General features: G+C 49.3%; 1 protein-coding gene across 1 annotated transcript; it reads right to left on the bottom strand.

The window, feature by feature from the left end:
* Positions 1-5794: 5794 nt before the first annotated feature.
* On the bottom strand, positions 5795-17067 carry RNF169 (ring finger protein 169; the record flags this gene model as incomplete). The annotated part of the gene is made up of 5 exons (XM_010023651.1): positions 5795-6985; positions 8225-8324; positions 9312-9424; positions 10340-10486; positions 16991-17067. Coding segments are annotated over 5 exons (1628 nt in total), but the record flags the coding sequence as incomplete, so codon positions are not given.
* Between the last annotated feature and the right edge of the window lie 1197 nt (positions 17068-18264).

Genomic DNA, 18264 nt, shown 5'->3' with positions numbered 1-18264 from the left:
GAAAGCTGCTGCTCCCTCTGGCTGTTCCAGGGAGTTCTGGCCAGCAGTGATGGTCCATGATGAGCACAGCTCGTGGTGGGGGCCAACAGCACCACCACTGCCAGGGATGGAGCTAATACCAGCTCAACTCTCTCAGCTCTCTCCCACTGTCCCAGCATCCATCTGCCCCTTGGGGAAAACCCATTTTGCACTGGGAAAGTGCCATCAGTGCTGCTGGTGGCATCTCAGAGCATGGAGCCCCAGTCCCACCGCAGGTACATGCCCAACAGCGCACCCAGGGAGCTCAGCTGGGCACAGCCCCCTTCTTAACACCCCAAATCCATCCCCCAGTGTCACACCCCACAAGCAGCAGCACCAGAGCAACCAGAGGGGCTGGGACACACAATGGAGGATGCTCACTCCCCCCTGGCTGCTCACTTACATGAAAACCACATCATTCTACTCCCCTTCACCTTGTTCCCTCCTCAACAACCTCATTCAGCCAGAGGCAACCGTCACCCCTTGGGGACAGGCAGCAGCAGGGTCCTGCTTGTTCCCAAGAGCAAGAAGTTCATCAGACACAGGTCAGAAGCACTGTCAGAACCTGGTTTTATTCTGTTTTAACCTCGGCCTTTGTCCTGCAGTTCAAAGTCCTCGTTGCTGTTAAGATGCACACGTTATTTGTACACAGTTGGCACAGTTCTGGTTTGTGACAAGCTTTGTTTTCCACAAGCAGGATTTACTCTGTTCCAAACAACAGAAGCCACAACATGACAGACGCCTGCATGTCATTGTCACCCACACATTTAACACATGCAAGTCAAGAGTCCTTCAGAACTTCCCTCTGGAAAACATTCAGATGAAGCTGAGACCCAAAATGACCACTGAAAGTCTTGTCCCACCCTGGTGCTGAGGAGAACACGAAAGCACAATGATTTAAAGCAGTACTGGGGGGAAAAAGGAGTAGAAACATCCAGATTTGAGCAGTTTGATAGCAAATACCAAGGAAACCAGGCGAACACCCCCCCGTGCCACCAGCTGAAGGCTTTCCTGTTGCATAGTGAAGAGCAAATTCCAGAGCTGATGCTTTGTGGTGGTTTAGACCCAGGGAAGGTTTGTGTTGGATGCGACACGTTGGGATCATCCCAGCTTCTGTGGTGGACTTCACACCGGTGGCAGGTCCCAGTTCCACCCATGGGGACATCCCACAGGTCACCGTCATGGTGCCACACAAGACCAAGCATCCAACAGTGGTTTGTTGTCATCTTTAGCCCCTCAGTGGGTTGAGAGGGACCAGGTTTTCATGCAACACTTCCAGGACAAGCTCCTTGTGAACCTTTCACTGGATAACTGGGATACAGCAGGGGGCTGTCGGAGGGTTCAGGCAGAGCATTGCTAAAGGCTTGGGTTTATATCAGTGATAGTCTTTAAGGCTTCAACCCTTTGCTTTCATTGAGAACACAGAAAAGAAGCACTTGTTCAAGCTCCACGTCGTGACTACTGCACGTACAACAGCATCTGGAGTAAATACTGACACTAGAGAACAACATGATACAATCAGCTGGTACAATCCCCTCATTTTGGCACTTTTCCTTCATTTCTCTCATCTCACTGACTCCAAACACAGACCTTTCCCTATGGCTTTTCCCAGGTAAAGAGCTCCACAGGGTCCAAAAGAAACCTTCCAGAGTTGGTGGCATCTTTGGCAGACACGGTCCTCCTGTTGCCAAACCAACCCCAGCCCCTCCAGTGATTCCAGCAGGGCAAGCTCTTGACCTGCTTCTTATTTCCCACAAGAGAAGAGAGCTTCACACCCTGGGAGGATGCTCACCCTGTCCCACTGCCCTCATCCCGGTGGGAAGGTGGCTGCAGAAAGGAGAAGGGTTAGAAATGACTTTAATAGCATCATAGAATGGTTTGGGTTGAAGAGACCTCAAAGCTCCTCCAGCCCCAACCCCTGCCCCGGGCAGGGACACCTTCCACTAGAGCAGGTTGCTCCAAGCCCCTGTGTCCAACCTGGCCTTGAACACACGTAGCTTCATCTTGGGGTCTCTGCAGACCTTGTGCTGCATCCACCAGTCAGGAAGAGGTGTTTTCCTTCTCCGCTGGCGTTACCTGTGGCACAGGCAGTGTCATACCTGTCCTCTAAAGGGAGAAGAAGGAATTCCTGCTCTTCGAAGTGTAATTACATGCAATGAACTTCATTTTGTGCAAGCTTAAACAGTGTTGAGTTAGTAACACATTCATCCCAACCTCACACCACCTCAGGTCTTGATCCCAACACTGCTTTGGGTGGATTTCAGACGAGAGTAGTCGTGCTCCTGATAACTCAGGAAGAAGGGGAGAGGGTTTAGGTGATCCTTATGGAAACAGCCCATGTTCTCCGCAGTCCTTCAGCAACCAGATGGAGAAGTGCACGTAGGAAACACAGCCAGCAGCTTCCTCAGACTAAAAACCTCATGAGAAAAGGTGAATCCTGCTCTGATGCTTTCCTGAAAGCTTCCATGATGATTGTTGATGCCATGTCCAAAGGTCTTCTTCAGCGTGGGTGCAACGGACCATGTATGATGCCTGGGGAGCCAAGGAGCACTCTCTTGGTTTGGAGCCCACTAAGGTGAGGTTAAACCAGAGGCACGAGGGGTCCCATGAAGCTTTCCTGGCTCCAGCTCAGGCATCACCTCCTCTGCTTCCACCCAGCTTGGATTTAGAAAGAGGGACTCAACACCCAAACCCCCATAATATTGATGTAATCTGAAGAAGGGATTTAAGACAATTGGACTGTGAAATCCATGTGAAGAGGGGCAAGAAAGGACACGTTCCATGTGGAAAGCTGGGTTTTGTGGTGTGGGCTTGCTCAGAGCAGCCCAAGCCTGGATGAAGCCCTCAAGCACTGTGAGGAAGGGGGAAGCTGTTTAGGGAAGTCTGGTTGAGGCTCAAGGGATTAACCATGGGAAGGGGCCTGTAAAAGTAATTACAGCTCAAAATGCACTTGGGAAGTGCAGGATTTAGCTCAAAATGTTGGGAAAACCCAGCATGAATTCTGAGTAATGGCTGTGGGATTTCCTCCTGAGCTTATTTCACTGTAAAGGGCAGGTCCAGGCCAATGCTGCTTAGAATCATGGAATGGTTTGGGTTGGAAAGGACCTTCAAAGCTCATCTAGTCCATCCTGCTCCATTGAGCAGGGACATCTTCAACTCAACCAGGTTGCCCAGAACCACATCCAATGGCCTTGAATCAGGGATGGGGCAGCCACAGCTTCTCTGGGCACCCTGTGCCAGCACCTCAGCACCCTCACAGGGAAGAAAAACTGCCTAAGAGCTCATCTCAATCTCCCCTCTGGCAGGTTAAAGCCAATATTTAAAGATTTCAGTTTAAAGATGCACGCAAACATTTTAGCACACAGCCTGCAGAAGCTTACCGCCTGGAGGTTGTGGTGTGTTAGCGGGCAGGGAAAGCCATCACCCATGAGCTGCAGCAGGCCAGGCCTAGCCAAGCCAGGCCTAACCAGCCCTAGGGATGACTTAAGCCATCCAGTAGTTGGTGTGTTAAGGAGATACAGAGATAGATATAGAGAGAGATATATATTATGGAATCATTGCTATAAGATTTCTCAAAACCAAAGTGTCAATCTGTTGAAATATAGTATTTAAAATATATAAATTTTATCCATTAAAATATAAGATTTCTTTTTTTAAAATAAAAAAGGAATCCAGTTCAATTTGGGGAGAAAAAGGCGCCAGGGTCCTCACAGGAGAGGAAATCATGGAATGGGTTGGGTTGGGTTGGAAAGGACCTTAAAGCTCCTCCAGCTCCAACCCCTGCCCCAGGCAGGGACACCTTCCACTAAAGCAGGTTGCTCCAAGCCCCTGTGTCCAACCTGGCCTTGAACACTGCCAGGGATGGGGCACTCACTTGGGCAGCCTGTGCCAGTGCCAACCAGTTCCTGTTTGCTCTCTTTAACCATTTTAGGTGGAAGGAGATATTAAACCATTATTTTTAGCTAAAGGAAACTGGGCAATGACCGTTCTCTTGGATCAGATCCATCTGCTGGAACACACTTGGCTCTTGTCCCATCACACCACGGGATCATGGTGAGTTTGCTCCAACACTTTGCTTTCAGTTCCATCCCCAGAACACCCCTTGTCATCCAGCCCATGGGTCAGCAAGATGGTGAATGCCACAGCCTCTGCCCTGGACAAGGTCCCTGTGGGCACTGAGGGTCCCCAGTGAATACTCTGCAAGGTGGCCTTCAAGTATCGAGTTAAGCTGATGGTTGTTGAGCCTAATGATCAAACAATTTCCACTGATTAGGAAATAATCAGTGGAATTATAAGGGATGATGGGGAAGAGTGATGGAAATATGAAGAACCCAAGGACGGGCCACCAGAAGCTCCATCAAGCCCAAGCTCTGAGCTAGCTCCGGTCCAGGCTGCCCAGCTTCATGCCTTGAAGTGGAAATCTTTAGTGCATTGCTCACCTGAGCTCTCTTAGTGGTTTGAACCAGAAGACAGGTAGCTGGGAGCAGGGGCAGGGCAGGCTCACATCACCCTGAGCACCCACATCCATGTGCCTGAGGACTGGGAGGGCTGGGCTCCCATCCCAACCCTCCCATCCCAGCTCGCCCGGTGCTGGCAGAGGAGGGTGATGCGTCACAGACCTCGGGATGCCTCCTGGGGCTGCTCTTGGACGTGTAAGGCCAGGTCTGAGGTGTGCTGAGGGATCTCTTAACTGAGCAAGGTACGTGTCAGCAGGGAGGGATCCTGCCTGGAATCACCCGGCCAGAGCTTCCCTCTCCAGGTAACAAAGTGGGAAGAGCTGGAAATCCTCTCGCCTTGGAAGAGGTGGGGATGGGAGAAAAGCTGCATTTGCTCCCTGGCTCACAGCACCCAGAGCATGGTCCCAACTGCTCTACCCGAGCTCTCTGCTGTGTCACCAACATGAATGTGCAAGTTCAGAGAATCCCAGATGGGTTTGGGCTGAAGGGACCTTAAAGCTCCTCCAGTTCCAACCTCTGCCATGGGCAGGGACACCTTCCACTAGAGCAGGTTGCTCCAAGCCCCTGTGTCCAACCTGCCCTTGAACACTGCCAGGGCTGGGGCAGCCACAGCTTCTCTGGGCAACCTCTAAGGCTTTTCAGTAAAATCCTTATTTTAAATCTTTCTTTACTACTTTGTACTTAAAGGAAGTAACCTGGGAGTTGTGCTGCTGGTGCAGACAGTGAGATACGTTCACTTGTAAGTACTACAGGTGGATCTATCTGGTACTTCCTAGCAGAAATACAGATCAACTTCCCTCCCTAACAACCCTCAAGTGGGTCATCAAACACACTGACATCAGTAGCAGTCTGACCACCACAACATAAGGAAGAGAGTGGGACAGGCAGAGGAGAAGACTACTTCTAGGATGGGAAAAACCTACATTCTGTGAGCAGAGCCCTGATTTCCCTTGGCCTGTTGAAGCAGCAAGGCAGGGAATGGATGAGCTCCTCATCCCATGCTGCTCACACAACCCTCCTGTGGGGAACCCAAACGTCACCAACTGCATGCAGAGGTGTTGCAGGGTATTCATGGGGACAATGCACACATCTCTCAGACCAATGAACCAGGAAAACTTGAGGAACTTTTCCCTCAACCCCTCTTCGTTTTGTTCAGCTGAAAGGACTCTGGCTTCGATCTGAACTGGACCTACAAACATCTTACCACCGAAAATGAGAAAACCAACTGTGTGGGTGGACGTATGACCAAAAATAGGTTTCCTATAGGATAATCTGATAAACCTCATCGTCCTCTAGCAAGGCAACAGCGTCCACCAGTGCTACTTGGCACCCAGCGTGCTCTTGGAGCGCAGCAGGTACCGCTCCACTCTGACTTTCCGCCTCTCCACTGTCCTGTTCTCGCTGTCGAAAATCCTCTGGAGGTGCAGGGCCAACCTCCTGTCCTCCTCCTCTTGCTGGAGCTTCTGCTCCACGTCCCGCACCTCGGGCACCAGCCCCACCTCTCCCGCCGGGTGCCTCAGTCTCTTGACGGAGCCGTTGTGCTCCAAGTGCTTTGTTTTGCAGCGTCTCTTGCGGCCCCGTCTCAGCACCGGCGGCTGCTCCGCGATGATGTTCTCCACCGAGCTGCAGGTGCTGTTCTGGACATTGATCAACTCGCTGTTGTTCAGGTATTTCAGCTGCTTCTTCCCCGGTGCTTTCAGTGCGGTGCTGTCGGGAAGCGATGTGCTCACACCCAGGAGTCTTCTGCTCAGCACTTTTGAGCCGAGGCCGAGACAGGATTTGTCCATGAAGGTGTTCACTTTAAGGTCAGGGACTTCGGACACTCGTGGGTTGAGGGAGGCGATGTTTGATCTCACATCTGGATCAGTGGTGCTCTCGTCTGTGGTTAAGGCCTGGGAATCTCTGTTCTTCTCATTCCCTTTTCCCAGCTTCGTTTCACTGATGGAAGGGAAGAAATCCAGTTCGGGGCGAGGGTCTCCTGTGGGGTCGGGTGGAAGATGATCATCCCGTGCTTGTGGCTGCTCTTTAGTGCAACTGCTGGAGTGGGTGATGTCAGGAGCTGCAACATCTTCCCCAGGCTCTGAAGCCAAGGACGTGAGGGTCGCTTTGCAGAGAGTCTTTTTGATCTGGCGCTCCTGAAAGATCTGCTCCCACTTCTTCAGGATTCTTGGACTGGCCTCGTAGGTCGTTGGCTTCTGCAGGCTCCTGTTGAGGTTTCTCGGGGTGGATTTGATGATGAGGGGGCTCAGGACCCGGCCGTCAGGAAGCCTCTTTGGTGGAGTACACGGAGAGCAGACGATGGGCTTGAAGTGGTTGAGTTCCTCTGAGATGCTGTCGTTGCTCTCGGGGCTGATGGATCTCTCTGGCTTGTGCAGGGCTGAGAGGGATGAAACAGGGTTGAGAACCAGGCGCTTCTCTGCTGTCAGGTCTGGGGCTGAGAGGCAGCGGTTGTTCTGGGTGGATGACAAAACCCCAACCAGTGGTGTGGACGTGCTGGTGACGGGTGGCACCTGCAAAGCAAAGCACCACAGCTCAAACGTTTGTCATTGAGGTGAATATGGACACTGGGGGGGAGTGGCTGATACACCTGAGAGGTGGCCAACGCCAGCCCCAAGGAGAAACTTGCACAAGGCCAAGTGCAAGGTCCTACACCTGGGTCAGGGCAATCCCAGGCACAGCTACAGGTTGGGCAGGAAAGTGATTCAGAGCAGCCTGAGGAGAAGGACTTGGGGTGTTGGGTGAGGAGAAGCTCCCCATGACCCAGCTTCAGCGTGTGCTTGAGCCCAGAACCCCCTGTGTGCTGGGTGCACCCCCAGAGCATGAACCCTGGGTGCAGTTCTGGTGTCCCCAGCATAAGGAGGATGTGGAGCTGTTAGAGCAAGGCCAGAGGAGGCCCCGGAGCTGCTGCGAGGGCTGGAGGTCATCTCCAAGGAGTGGAAGGCACCCAGTGACTACTGCTGGAAGAGCCCCAAAACCCTCCAGTTCCGATCCGCAGCGGTGCTCTGTGATCACTGTGAAGCACTGAGGTGCACTGCAGAGCCAGCCCTGCACAGGGTAACACAGGGTTAATTCATTTGGGCTGCTGGATGCAAGGGGAAGCAAGACCAGGCCAGCTCTTCCCATAGTGTGGAAGTGCAGGAGAAAGTATTCTAACACTAGAAAAGCAAAGAGTTTTACTCTGTTTCATACAGTCCCAGACTGGTTTGGGTTGGAAGGGACCTTAAAGCTCCTCCAGCTCCAACCCCTGCCCAGGGCAGGGACATATTCCACTAGAGCAGGTTGATCCAAGCCCCCGTGTCCAACCTGGCCTTGAACACTGCCAGGGATGGGAGACCGAAAGCTTAAATGTTTAAACAAAGCAGTTTAAACAGCTTTGGAAAGAACAGGAGAGGAAGGGGGAGGAAAAGGGGATTTTACTCCTAAACTCCTAAAAGATTTCTCTCTAATCAGCCAGGATTCAGCCGTGAAAAGAAACTGAATGACAAGCGAGCACCAGGAGGACCCTTCCAACTTCCAGTTATCCTCCAGTGCTGACAAACAGCTCCATAAGCTACTTTCCTGCTTTGTTATTTCTAACCTAGCAGGGTTTTATTGGGAGCTGCAAGGAAGCGATTGGCCCCACGGCGATAACACAGCACCCGCAGCGCCACCAACACCACGTTTCTTATCTCCAGCTTCCTGGTGCTGTGTAAGCTCAGATAAGAACATTGACACTTCACAAAGCCTTTGCTTGCAGGCGCAGTCCCTACCTTTGTTTTGTTGGCTGGGGCTGATCTCTGCCTGCTCTTTGATCTCTCCTGAATGGTGTCGTTGCAGCTCCGGCTCCTTTCCACCTTGGCGGTTAGGTTCCTGAAAAGCAGATGGGGGAAAACAGGAGATTGTTCATGACCTGAGGAAGAACCAGCCCTGGCAGAGCTGCCTGTGGGGGAGGCATCAGCCTTGGCAGCCAGAGATGCCTCCTACGCCCTCAGGGAAAAGGGATGCAGGAATCTTGGATCAGCCTCAGAATCCTCGGCTGTGTTGAAGGGCTCCTCGCTAAACACGCTGACACCTCCACCTACTTGTAGCTAATTGAGGTCGGAGCTAATGAGGATGCTATGGAAACCCCTGTGCTTCTCATGTGGAAACACAGAGTTACTCAGCTGCTTCCACTGCACCATGCAGCGGCGTTCACTGCTAAGGGGTTTGGGGCTGCTGTTACCTCTTAACATCTGCGCTGGAGAAGGACCCAGAGTTCAGCACACAGAACTTCAACAATTTTTTAATGTAATGATTTAAAATCTAAAGATCTTTTTAATTTAATTAGTTTAATGATGACACAGGGGAGACTGAGATGAGCTCTGAGGCAGAAGCTCTTCCCTGTGAGGGTGCTGAGGTGCTGGCCCAGGGTGCCCAGAGAAGCTGTGGCTGCCCCATCCCTGGCAGTGTTCAAGGCCAGGTTGGACACAGGGGCTTGGAGCAACCTGCTCTAGTGGAAGGTGTCCCTGCCCAGGGCAGGGGTTGGAGCTGGAGGAGCTTTAAGGTCCCTTCCAACCCAAGCCATTCCATGATTCCATGATTTCTGTCATCTAAATCTACATGCAATGATTTTTCTCCTCCATGGGATGAACACTAACTTCTTTAACCCCCAGGATTTTGTAGTAGGTAGGAGGCAATCAGACAAACTCCACATTCTACCAATTAGCCTGTTCTAAAATTCCAGCGACAACGTTACTTATTTTGGATTGGAACACCCATTTTAATTAATTTAAAACAGCTCAGGTATGTTTAGAACAATAGTCACAAAACACTTGTAATTCATCATTAATCAACTTGAATCAAGTCTCAGCCTCTTACCCTGAAAGGAAAGCAAAGGAGTAGGCACTGGTCTTGGAAACGAAAGCTGATCGATGTGTTTGCCTGCCCTGGAATGGTTCTTCATTCTCCGAATCCGAGAGACGTTCAGGGAACTGGAGGCAACCAAGGGAGAGTTAACTGACAAGTGCAACAGAAAGAATCTCTTGGAAAACAAAGCTCTTGCTTGCAGAGATATCCAAGATTCCAAAACCTCATTACACCGAGAGGAGGTGAACTGAGAGTGCAGCGTGTCAGCACGTACATGTATGTGTCTGTGCTGCTCTCTTCACTGGAGCTGTAACAGCACAAAGGGTGCCCCCCAAAGCATAAATAATGCAAAAATCAGCACACAGCACCTATGTACAGCTCCCACTGAAGGAAGTTATTTACTGATCATGGAAACATGAGACAATCCTACAACAAAGGTACCATGGGACGTTATTCAGTACCCACACCTCATCCCATGAACCTTTAAGTGTTAACAGCATTTCCTATTAAGTCTCACAACTGAGATGGGAAATAGGCAAAATTCAGCATGAAGAATCTGCTGGACCACAGTACTGTACACCTGCATGTAGAAGAGTCATGGAGGAATGTTTGTGGAAATGCATACATGCCTGAAGACCGAGGCTGCACAATGCAGAGTGGTTTCCTTGACACGTTTCTCTGCTGTGTTTGGAAGAGCTGTACCTCCAGTCATGGGTACAGTGGGTAAAAGGGGGCAAGAAACCTCCAGAAGAACATCTGTAGTACTAACAAACGTGGGAAGACAGGTTTGTTAGTACTCACATGGGTCAATAATCTGTTAGCTCAAAGTCTTCAGGGGATATAAAGGAGTCAAATAATCCTGGAGAGCTCCTTGTGTCAAAGGATGGAATCTCCCAGTTTCAAGGGGCAGGAACAGGAGACAGTCAGTTACTCCAGGTCTTAAAAAAACTCGCTCTTGTTCCAGGACTGAGACTTGGAGCATTTCACCTACCAGCCAGTGTCTACAATGTGAGTAGAAAGAGAAGCCCAAGCTTACTTACACACTCTTGGTTCACTTTAAGAACTAAAGAGTCCTCTTTTTTCTGCTGTTCTTCCATTTTCCTTTTTCCTACATCCCCGTCGTCCAGAACGAACTTGTGAATCAGGTCCTCAGAAGCTTTCTCCTCTTGTAGTTTTTCTTCTCTCAGCTGGCAAGAATGACAAAAGAGATGGTGTATTTTAAAGGTTTGAAGTTTTATACCTGGTTGCCAATAAGTGATTTTCCAAGAGCCTGGTCACACCATTTGGTTTTGTGTCTTTATTTCTCTAGAGTAGAGCCTCTGCCTCTCTCACAAGATGAGAATGTGAATTCTCACAGTGTGAAGATGAGTTTCTTCCTACAACAGGTTCATGCGCTCTACACAAATATTATCTGCTTTGCAAAACAGCAAAGGCCTGTGAGGTCCAGGGTTTGACCCAGACTGCTCTCCCATGGTATTTTCTGAACTAGAGAGACCAAAGCTTTAGTCTACTTGTAGATAAGAAGACTACAAATAAGAATGTGCACAACAGTAGTTTCATGCAAGTTATGACAGTTCAATTTTAGTCTTCAAATGGCCTGAGACACAGGACAATTTGGAAGAGATACAGACAGCATCAGTTACATTAAAATGGGACAGATGCAGCAATTCATAGAATCCCAGCCTGGTTTGTGTTGGAAGGGACCTTAAAGCTCCTGCAGCTCCAACCCCTGCCCCGGGCAGGGACACCTTCCACTGGAGCAGGTTGCTCCAAGCCCCTGTGTCCAACCTGGCCTTGAACACTGCCAGGGATGGGGCAGCCACAGCTTCTCTGGGCACCCTGTGCTGCACGTCACAACCCTGAAGGCTGCACATGAAATCCTACCGAGCTGCCTCAAGCTGTATCTTGCTGCACTTCCCATCCTCCTCCTGCACTGAAGGCTCTTTTGCTGTGCCTTTTGAAGAGTGTTCTTCCATTAACTGCTGGTCCCCATACCCTCATTTATCTTCCCTGGTCCCCACCCATCTTGGAGCTTGTAGAAGACCATTAATCATAGAATCATAGAATGGTTTGGGTTGGAAAGGACCATAAAATGACCTAATTCCAACCCCCTGGAATAAGAAAAGTGGATTAGAAAAGTCCCTGTAAGAAGAAAAGTGGATTTCAGAGAAGTGCAACCACTTTGATTCCTTCCCTCTGGAAAGCACAATCCATCACTCAGTGACCCCTTTTATCCAACCAAGGTCAACTTCTGTGTCCACAAGCTCCTCCTGGCCAGGCTCTCTATGCAGAGATTTCTTTCTTCCTGACCCAAAGGATTATCCCCAGCATGATCCGTGACCCCAGTGGGCTGCCTGTCCTGCCGCATTATTCTGCTCCTCCTTTACCTAAGGAATCAACCTCCCCATTTCTGCCAGGACTTGCTACTCAAAACCAACAACCCTTTCTCCTCCTTCCCACCACCTTTTCCTGATGAACAGGCTCTGTGGTATGTCCTTCAGACAGCACCAGCCCATCATCCCTGGACAACATCACCCAGCTCCCTCCTCACTCATTACTCAGCCATTCACCCAGCCTGTCTCCCACCTCTTCCTCAACATCACACTCACAGAGGCCATGAATAGTCTACATATAGATGTGTATCTACACCAGGTGCTTCCTCCTTCCTCCACCCAATGTGGTGTGTAAGTGTGAGACAACAAGCCTGACCTCTGACTGACTGGTCTCCATCATGCTGATGAATCACAGTGATGGGTAAGCACAAGGGATTCAAATGCTTCTCTTTATTCCTCACATTTGAGTGTGGGCACCTCAGATGCTTAAGCAGTTGCTCTGTTATGTTCCCTCCTATCTTCTCACACCACCACAACTTCCCTCCTGCCTCTCAGGAGAGCAGTGCTGCAGGACCTGGTGGTCTCCAGTAAAGCTCAAGGCATCCACAGGCATCCACACTGATCCTGCAAATCCTCATTCTCCCAGAAATATCCAGCATTTCAATACCCTGATGAGGAAAGGGGAAAAACCCAAAGTATGGGCACGAAGATGACAAAGAGTTCATGATGCATTACATGAAAAGCACATTGTGATCTTCAGACTGGGGAGGCCCCAAATCCTACTGAATCTGAACCCCCAGAGATAAGGAAGAGAGAGGTAGAAGGACAGAAGGTAGAAACCAGGAACAAACCCACTCTTTGGCGGATTATGGGTGTTTGAAGATGTTTCCAAAGACTGGTTTGACTTCTTCTTTCCAGCTGGTTTAAGATATATCTTTAAATTCCTGATCTATTAACAAGCTCTAGCAATAACTACAACCCAGTGTCTGACTAATACGGATTACAGCCACATGATGCGTATATGATGAATACTCTGCTATATGCCTCATGAACAGTATTTCTGCACCTTAAGGAGCCTTTTTTAAGTATCTGAAAGCCAAGTTCTTTAAGGAGCCTTTTTTAAGGCTGAAAAGCAAGTTCACATCAAGATTTATCACAACGAGCTGAAATACCACCCAGCACTTGTGTCCCTTCCGTATTTCTCACCTGGAAGAAAACTATACGGAAATCTTTGCTCTTTATCTAACTTCTACAACTATACTCAATTCCCAAATCTAAAGCCACAAGTGTATGTAACAACATACAGGAATATTACAGGGTTTGAGGCAATGTCACAGCTCATGTGAGGGTCGAGCACTGCACCAACAGTGAACAAAGCAACACCAGGATCTCAAGCCTAATTAATGGGATACAACAAAGGAATTTAGGTGCAGAATTCAGGCTGCAAAGGCAAAATCTAAGGATAAAATTTGTACTTATTAAAACAAAGTCATTTTAAGCAGCTCCATGTAAATTATCTCTCAGAGAATTTACTTACAAACGTGGCAATGGGACATGGGGACTAGAAACTGGAACAAGCTGCTGGGAAGTATCTACCCTGGGAGAAGTTACCCAAGGATCATCTCTGGAATACTGGATGCAGGACTCTCAGCTGCTCTTAGCAGTATACAGTGATCAGAAAATGCATTTTAAGCTGTTTGTAAACATCTTAAAAGGAAGCTGAAGCTGCAGGATAAAAGCTGTACCAGCAATCAATCCTTTTTCCCTTGGGTATTGCTCAAGAAACGCCCATTTCAGGGAACATCCCTCTTGACCCTAACATTGATTTCCAGAAGTTTGGCAAACTCACGTTTGGTATCTTCTCTCTGCTCCATGAACTGTCCGGGTTTGCCTGCTCACTCCCTCAGCCTGCTCCGTCTACCCATGCTGCTGGAAGCTGCATGTCAGCACATGCCTCAGTAGGAGCTTCCCTCCTGATTGCGTGTGATAACAGGCAATAAATAGACTCCTTGTGATAGAAAGACAGTTTAACAGGGTGAGTTTGGGCTTTTAGGACACAGAGATAATATCCTCCCTTGGGAAAATATGAAATATAAGGGCACCACGTGTGATGTATAGAAGAGGGGAACAGAAAATCTCACTGTCCTGCACAGACAGCAAATAACTCATGCCATGCTGAAAGAAAATCACACCAGGAGATGATCCACTTCAAATAAGAAAATCTCCAGTGCATCATTATGGTAACTGCTTTGTTTTCACCTGCAAAAGGCTGGGAAACAGGTCAAGAGTGAGGCTTTATAAAGCAACTCACATCTGGGAGATGTAAAAGCTCCTCTGCCTTCCTCAGGAGGAGAGCCAGCATGGGTTATCCCTGGGGAACAGGCAGGGAAGCTGAGATGAAACCTCCTGCCTTGACACACAGGGGGAAGCCTTGTTATACACAACCTTTGGTCCCCAAACCTGATTCCTTGTCTCCTCCTTCCTAATTCAGGAGTTCAGAGACACCAGGAAACTCTCACTAAGTGGCATCAAGCACAATTCCACCTGCAATAAGGAAAAAGTTGCCATTTTGTCAGTAAAATTACATTGCCCTTTCCTCTTAGGTGATGATTCAGAGCTCCTTCAGATAAGGCTCAGGAGAAAGGAGGGGAAGGCATCAGGATGAACAGGAATGAGACAAAACCAGGCACAAGATGCCAGAAACATGTTAAAAGTGTTTCCTTTTGCCTGGTGGGAAGTGAGAGGTGTTGGCATGTGGTAGCTTTTAGCTGAAGTCAATTGGTGGCTGCAAAAGCCTCTTCAGCTGGAGCCTCATCATGCTTTGCATGTGCTCATGGAGCTTTACAGGTAATATTTAAAGTCAGTAATAAAGTGATCAGGATTCACAAGAGGTGACAAAGCACCCACTTTGTCCCGCATGGATGCAGTGCTCCTGTAAAAGTTTTATGGACCAAAGGAGAGAAGATGGGTTAATCCTTCTGGAAGATGGAGGTATGTGTCAGTCTGGAGGCACCTGGAAGAGCTGCAGAGGTAACATCCTGCCCCAATGGACTCAGGAGGTTCTGGTTCCTCTGGACACCCAGGAAATTCTGGCCTTGCAATACGATTGAAGACATCAAGCAAAAAGTCTGGCAGGATCAATGATAAGCGAGCTCCAGTATCATCATGGAACATCTCCCACTCGCTCTTATGGAGGGATTTATAAAACCCCAACAAAGTTTACAGTTAACACCTGTATAAAAAGCTTAATTTTTTCTTTCAGCCAAAGGTGCCCTGAGTACACTCATCCTAAAGGTTACAATAAAAGAAAATACTGAATTACCCCCCTGCAGCCCTGATCCAGCTCTGGGGAACAGCACAAGAGGGATGTGGAGCTGCTGGAGTGAGGCCAGAGGAGGCCCCGGAGCTGCTGCGAGGGCTGGAGCAGCTCTGCTCTGGAGCCAGGCTGAGAGAGCTGGGCTGGGGCAGCTGGAGAAGAGAAGGCTCCTCAAGGGGACACCTTAGAGCAGCTCCAGGGCCTAAAGGGGCTCCAGGAGACCTGGAGAGGGGCTTTGGACAAGGGATGTAGGGACAGGCCAAGGGGAATGGCTTGAACCTGCCAGAGGGGAGACTGAGATGAGCTCTGAGGCAGAAGCTCTTCCCTGGGAGGGTGCTGAGGCGCTGGCACAGGGTGCCCAGAGAAGCTGTGGCTGCCCCATCCCTGGCAGTGTTCAAGGCCAGGTTGGACACAGGGGCTTGGAGCAACCTGCTCTAGTGGAAGGTGTCCCCGCCCGGGGCAGGGGTTGGAACTGGATCAGCTTTAAGGTCCCTTCATCCCAAACCAGGCTGGGATTCCATTCTATATATGTGGGAAGACAATTAGAAAACATGGAGGAGTCTTCACTCCTGCTTCTCCTTGTGTGAAATCAGTGACACTTATATCCAGCCTAAATCTCCCCTGTTTCAGTTTGAACCCATCACTCTTTGTCCTATTCCTGCAGTCACTGATGAAGAGCCCCTCTCCCAAATCTGCATTTCCTAGACTAGTTATTTACATTAAATACCATCTAAGCAGCATTTTCATCCTCACTGGACAAGGCTGTTTTCTAATTCAACCTCAGCTTCCCAGCCCTTTCCATGCTTGTTGAGATCTTCAAGTGAAACCCCAAAGAAAACTCTTTGATGATGAAAAAACTCCCTTTTCCCCAACAGATAAAATAATTAGTGAGTGGCTGAACCCATCTCACAGCAAAACCCTGACAGAGATCGAGGACCTGACACAGTGACTAAATCTATTGACAGAGACACTGGCATCGGGGCAGAGTCCACGTTGTTTTGGCAGGACACTGCACAGGTCCTGGCAGAGGAGGGGGTGACAGAAGCAGGAGCTACAAGTGGAAATGGGAATGTTGCAGGGAGGTATAGGTGACTCTCACAGCGAGGGGGTGCATTGGAAAGCATTATCTGCTCAGCTGCAGCAGAAATTGCTTTCACAGTGATGTTTCTCACTTAAAAGCAGCCAGCTTCCATAAATGACAAGTCACTGGAGATGGTTCAATGTTTTAGACTTGAAAAAGAATAATAAAAATCCCTTTCTACATGTAGAAAATATTTTCCCAGACTTTAACTCCAAAGCAGCTGAAAACCTTTTCCTCCCTTCCCAGTTTTCTGTCCTGAAATGCCATTTCTTTTCTTGCAGACAGAAAGCTCTAGTTTGGCATAGCTAGTTTCTGAGAAGGATGTTACTGCAGGAGACGCCTCATGCTTGAAAAGCCTTTATGGAATTGGATCCACAAACACAGATGCTCTATAAACCCTGAACAACCAAAGAGTCTCTTGAGGTCCACCACGGAAGGGACATTTCCATGTTTTGGAAGGTAGCCTAAGACAGCAAATCTGGCTTCTCCATGCTGGATAACTGCCAGTATGTTCCTGAACTGGCTGAACAGCATAAGGGGAATAAATGACCTTTGTACAGAGCAGGAACAGTATCACAGAACAGTTTGGGTTGGAAAGGAACTTAAGCTCACCCAGTTCCAACCCCCTGCCACAGGCAGGGACACCTTCCCTGAAAGCAGGTTGCTCCAAGCCCCTGTGTCCAACCTGGCCTTGAACACTGCCAGGGATGGGGCAGCCACAGCTTCTCTGGGCACCCTGTGCCAGCGCCTCAGCACCCTCACAGGGAAGAATTTCTTTCTTATATCCTACTTACACCTCCCCTGTTTCAGTTTGAATCCAGTCCTTGATGAAGAGTCCCTCTATGGCATCCCTGTGGGTCCTTAAAAAGCCCCTTAAGTTTCCTTACAGGTAGGATGGCATTTCTGCAGGAAATCCCAAGTTATTCTGGAAGAAACCCCACAATTACACAGAATACTGTACCTTCCTTAGCTGGCTTTCGTATTCTTCTCGGAGTTCCCCTGGTTTGCTTAATTTAATGGGTGCTCTGAATATAAAGTCTGGAAAGAGAAAGGGAGACAAAAAGGAAACACTTTTTAGTGCACAGTGACTGGGGGTGTCCGTGACTCCCAAAAGGGTAAGTTCTCCATGGCCTGCACAACCATGTATCTATGTATTATGACCATGCTATCAGAGCTCTGTTTAAGTACAGGAACATCAGGAGGAGGATGGCAAACTAACACCATTTTCCACTGTCTTTTGGGACTCTCAAGAGGTCTTGCCAAGCAACCAGGGGAGTATCAGGAGGGTGCAAACACAGAGGTTAAGTAACAGCCCTAAGAAGTCACAGGAAATCCAAGGCCTAGAAATAAAACCAGGCTTTAAGCATCTCCTTCAGGGAACCCAGCAGCAGCACAACACCCCGAATTCACACCCATGTTCTTCTCTTATTTAAATGAACACATTTACATACAATCATAGAATGGTTTGGGTTGGAAAGGACCTTAAGGTTATCCAGTTCCAACCCCCTGCTATGGGCAGGGACACAGTGTTTTCGCTCCTCCACTTTCACAGCCATTTGGGTGCTGTCCCAGAGCAAGCACAGCTTTTATTCCGCTTTCAATGCGCTCCCGAGGTCAGCGATACGAAGGCAATAGGCTGCTCCATCCGGCAGGAATTCCCCATCCTGCTCCCGCTTCCTCCCTTTCCCCTCGGGAATTCAGTAAGCAAAAGCATCCTGGCACAGGGTTATAGTTTAACCTCCGTCCCTGGAGTCTGTTACTCCCTAAATGACTCCGTTCTTTATGTCAGCCTCTGAGCTGCTGTGCAGTACAAGTCTGGGCAAGTCACACTGCAGTCAGAGGAACCTGGATGGAAAAGGGAACAACTGAAACAGAATCCCAGAATCCCAGCCTGGTTTGGGCTGAAGGGACCTTAAAGCTCCTCCAGCTCCAACCCCTGTCCCAGGCAGGGACACCTTCCACTAGAGCAGGTTGCTCCAAGCCCCTGTGTCCAACCTGGCCTTGAACACTGCCAGGGATGGGGCAGCCACAGCTTCTCTGGGCACCCTGTGCCAGCGCCTCAGCACCCTCCCAGGGAAGAGCTTCTGCCTCAGAGCTCATCTCAATCTCCCCTCTGGCAGGTTCAAGCCATTCTCCTTGTCCTGTCCCTCCATCCCTTGTCCAAAGCCCCTCTCCAGGTTTCCTGGAGCCCCTTTAGGCCCTGGAGCTGCTCTAAGGTGTCCCCTTGAGGAGCCT

This window comes from Nestor notabilis, unplaced genomic scaffold, assembly GCF_000696875.1.
Source record: "Nestor notabilis isolate BGI_N333 unplaced genomic scaffold, ASM69687v1 scaffold13461, whole genome shotgun sequence".
NCBI lineage: Eukaryota > Metazoa > Chordata > Aves > Psittaciformes > Psittacidae > Nestor > Nestor notabilis.
Note: the sequence above shows the minus strand (reverse complement) of the source record. Positions and strands in the feature narration are given on the sequence as shown.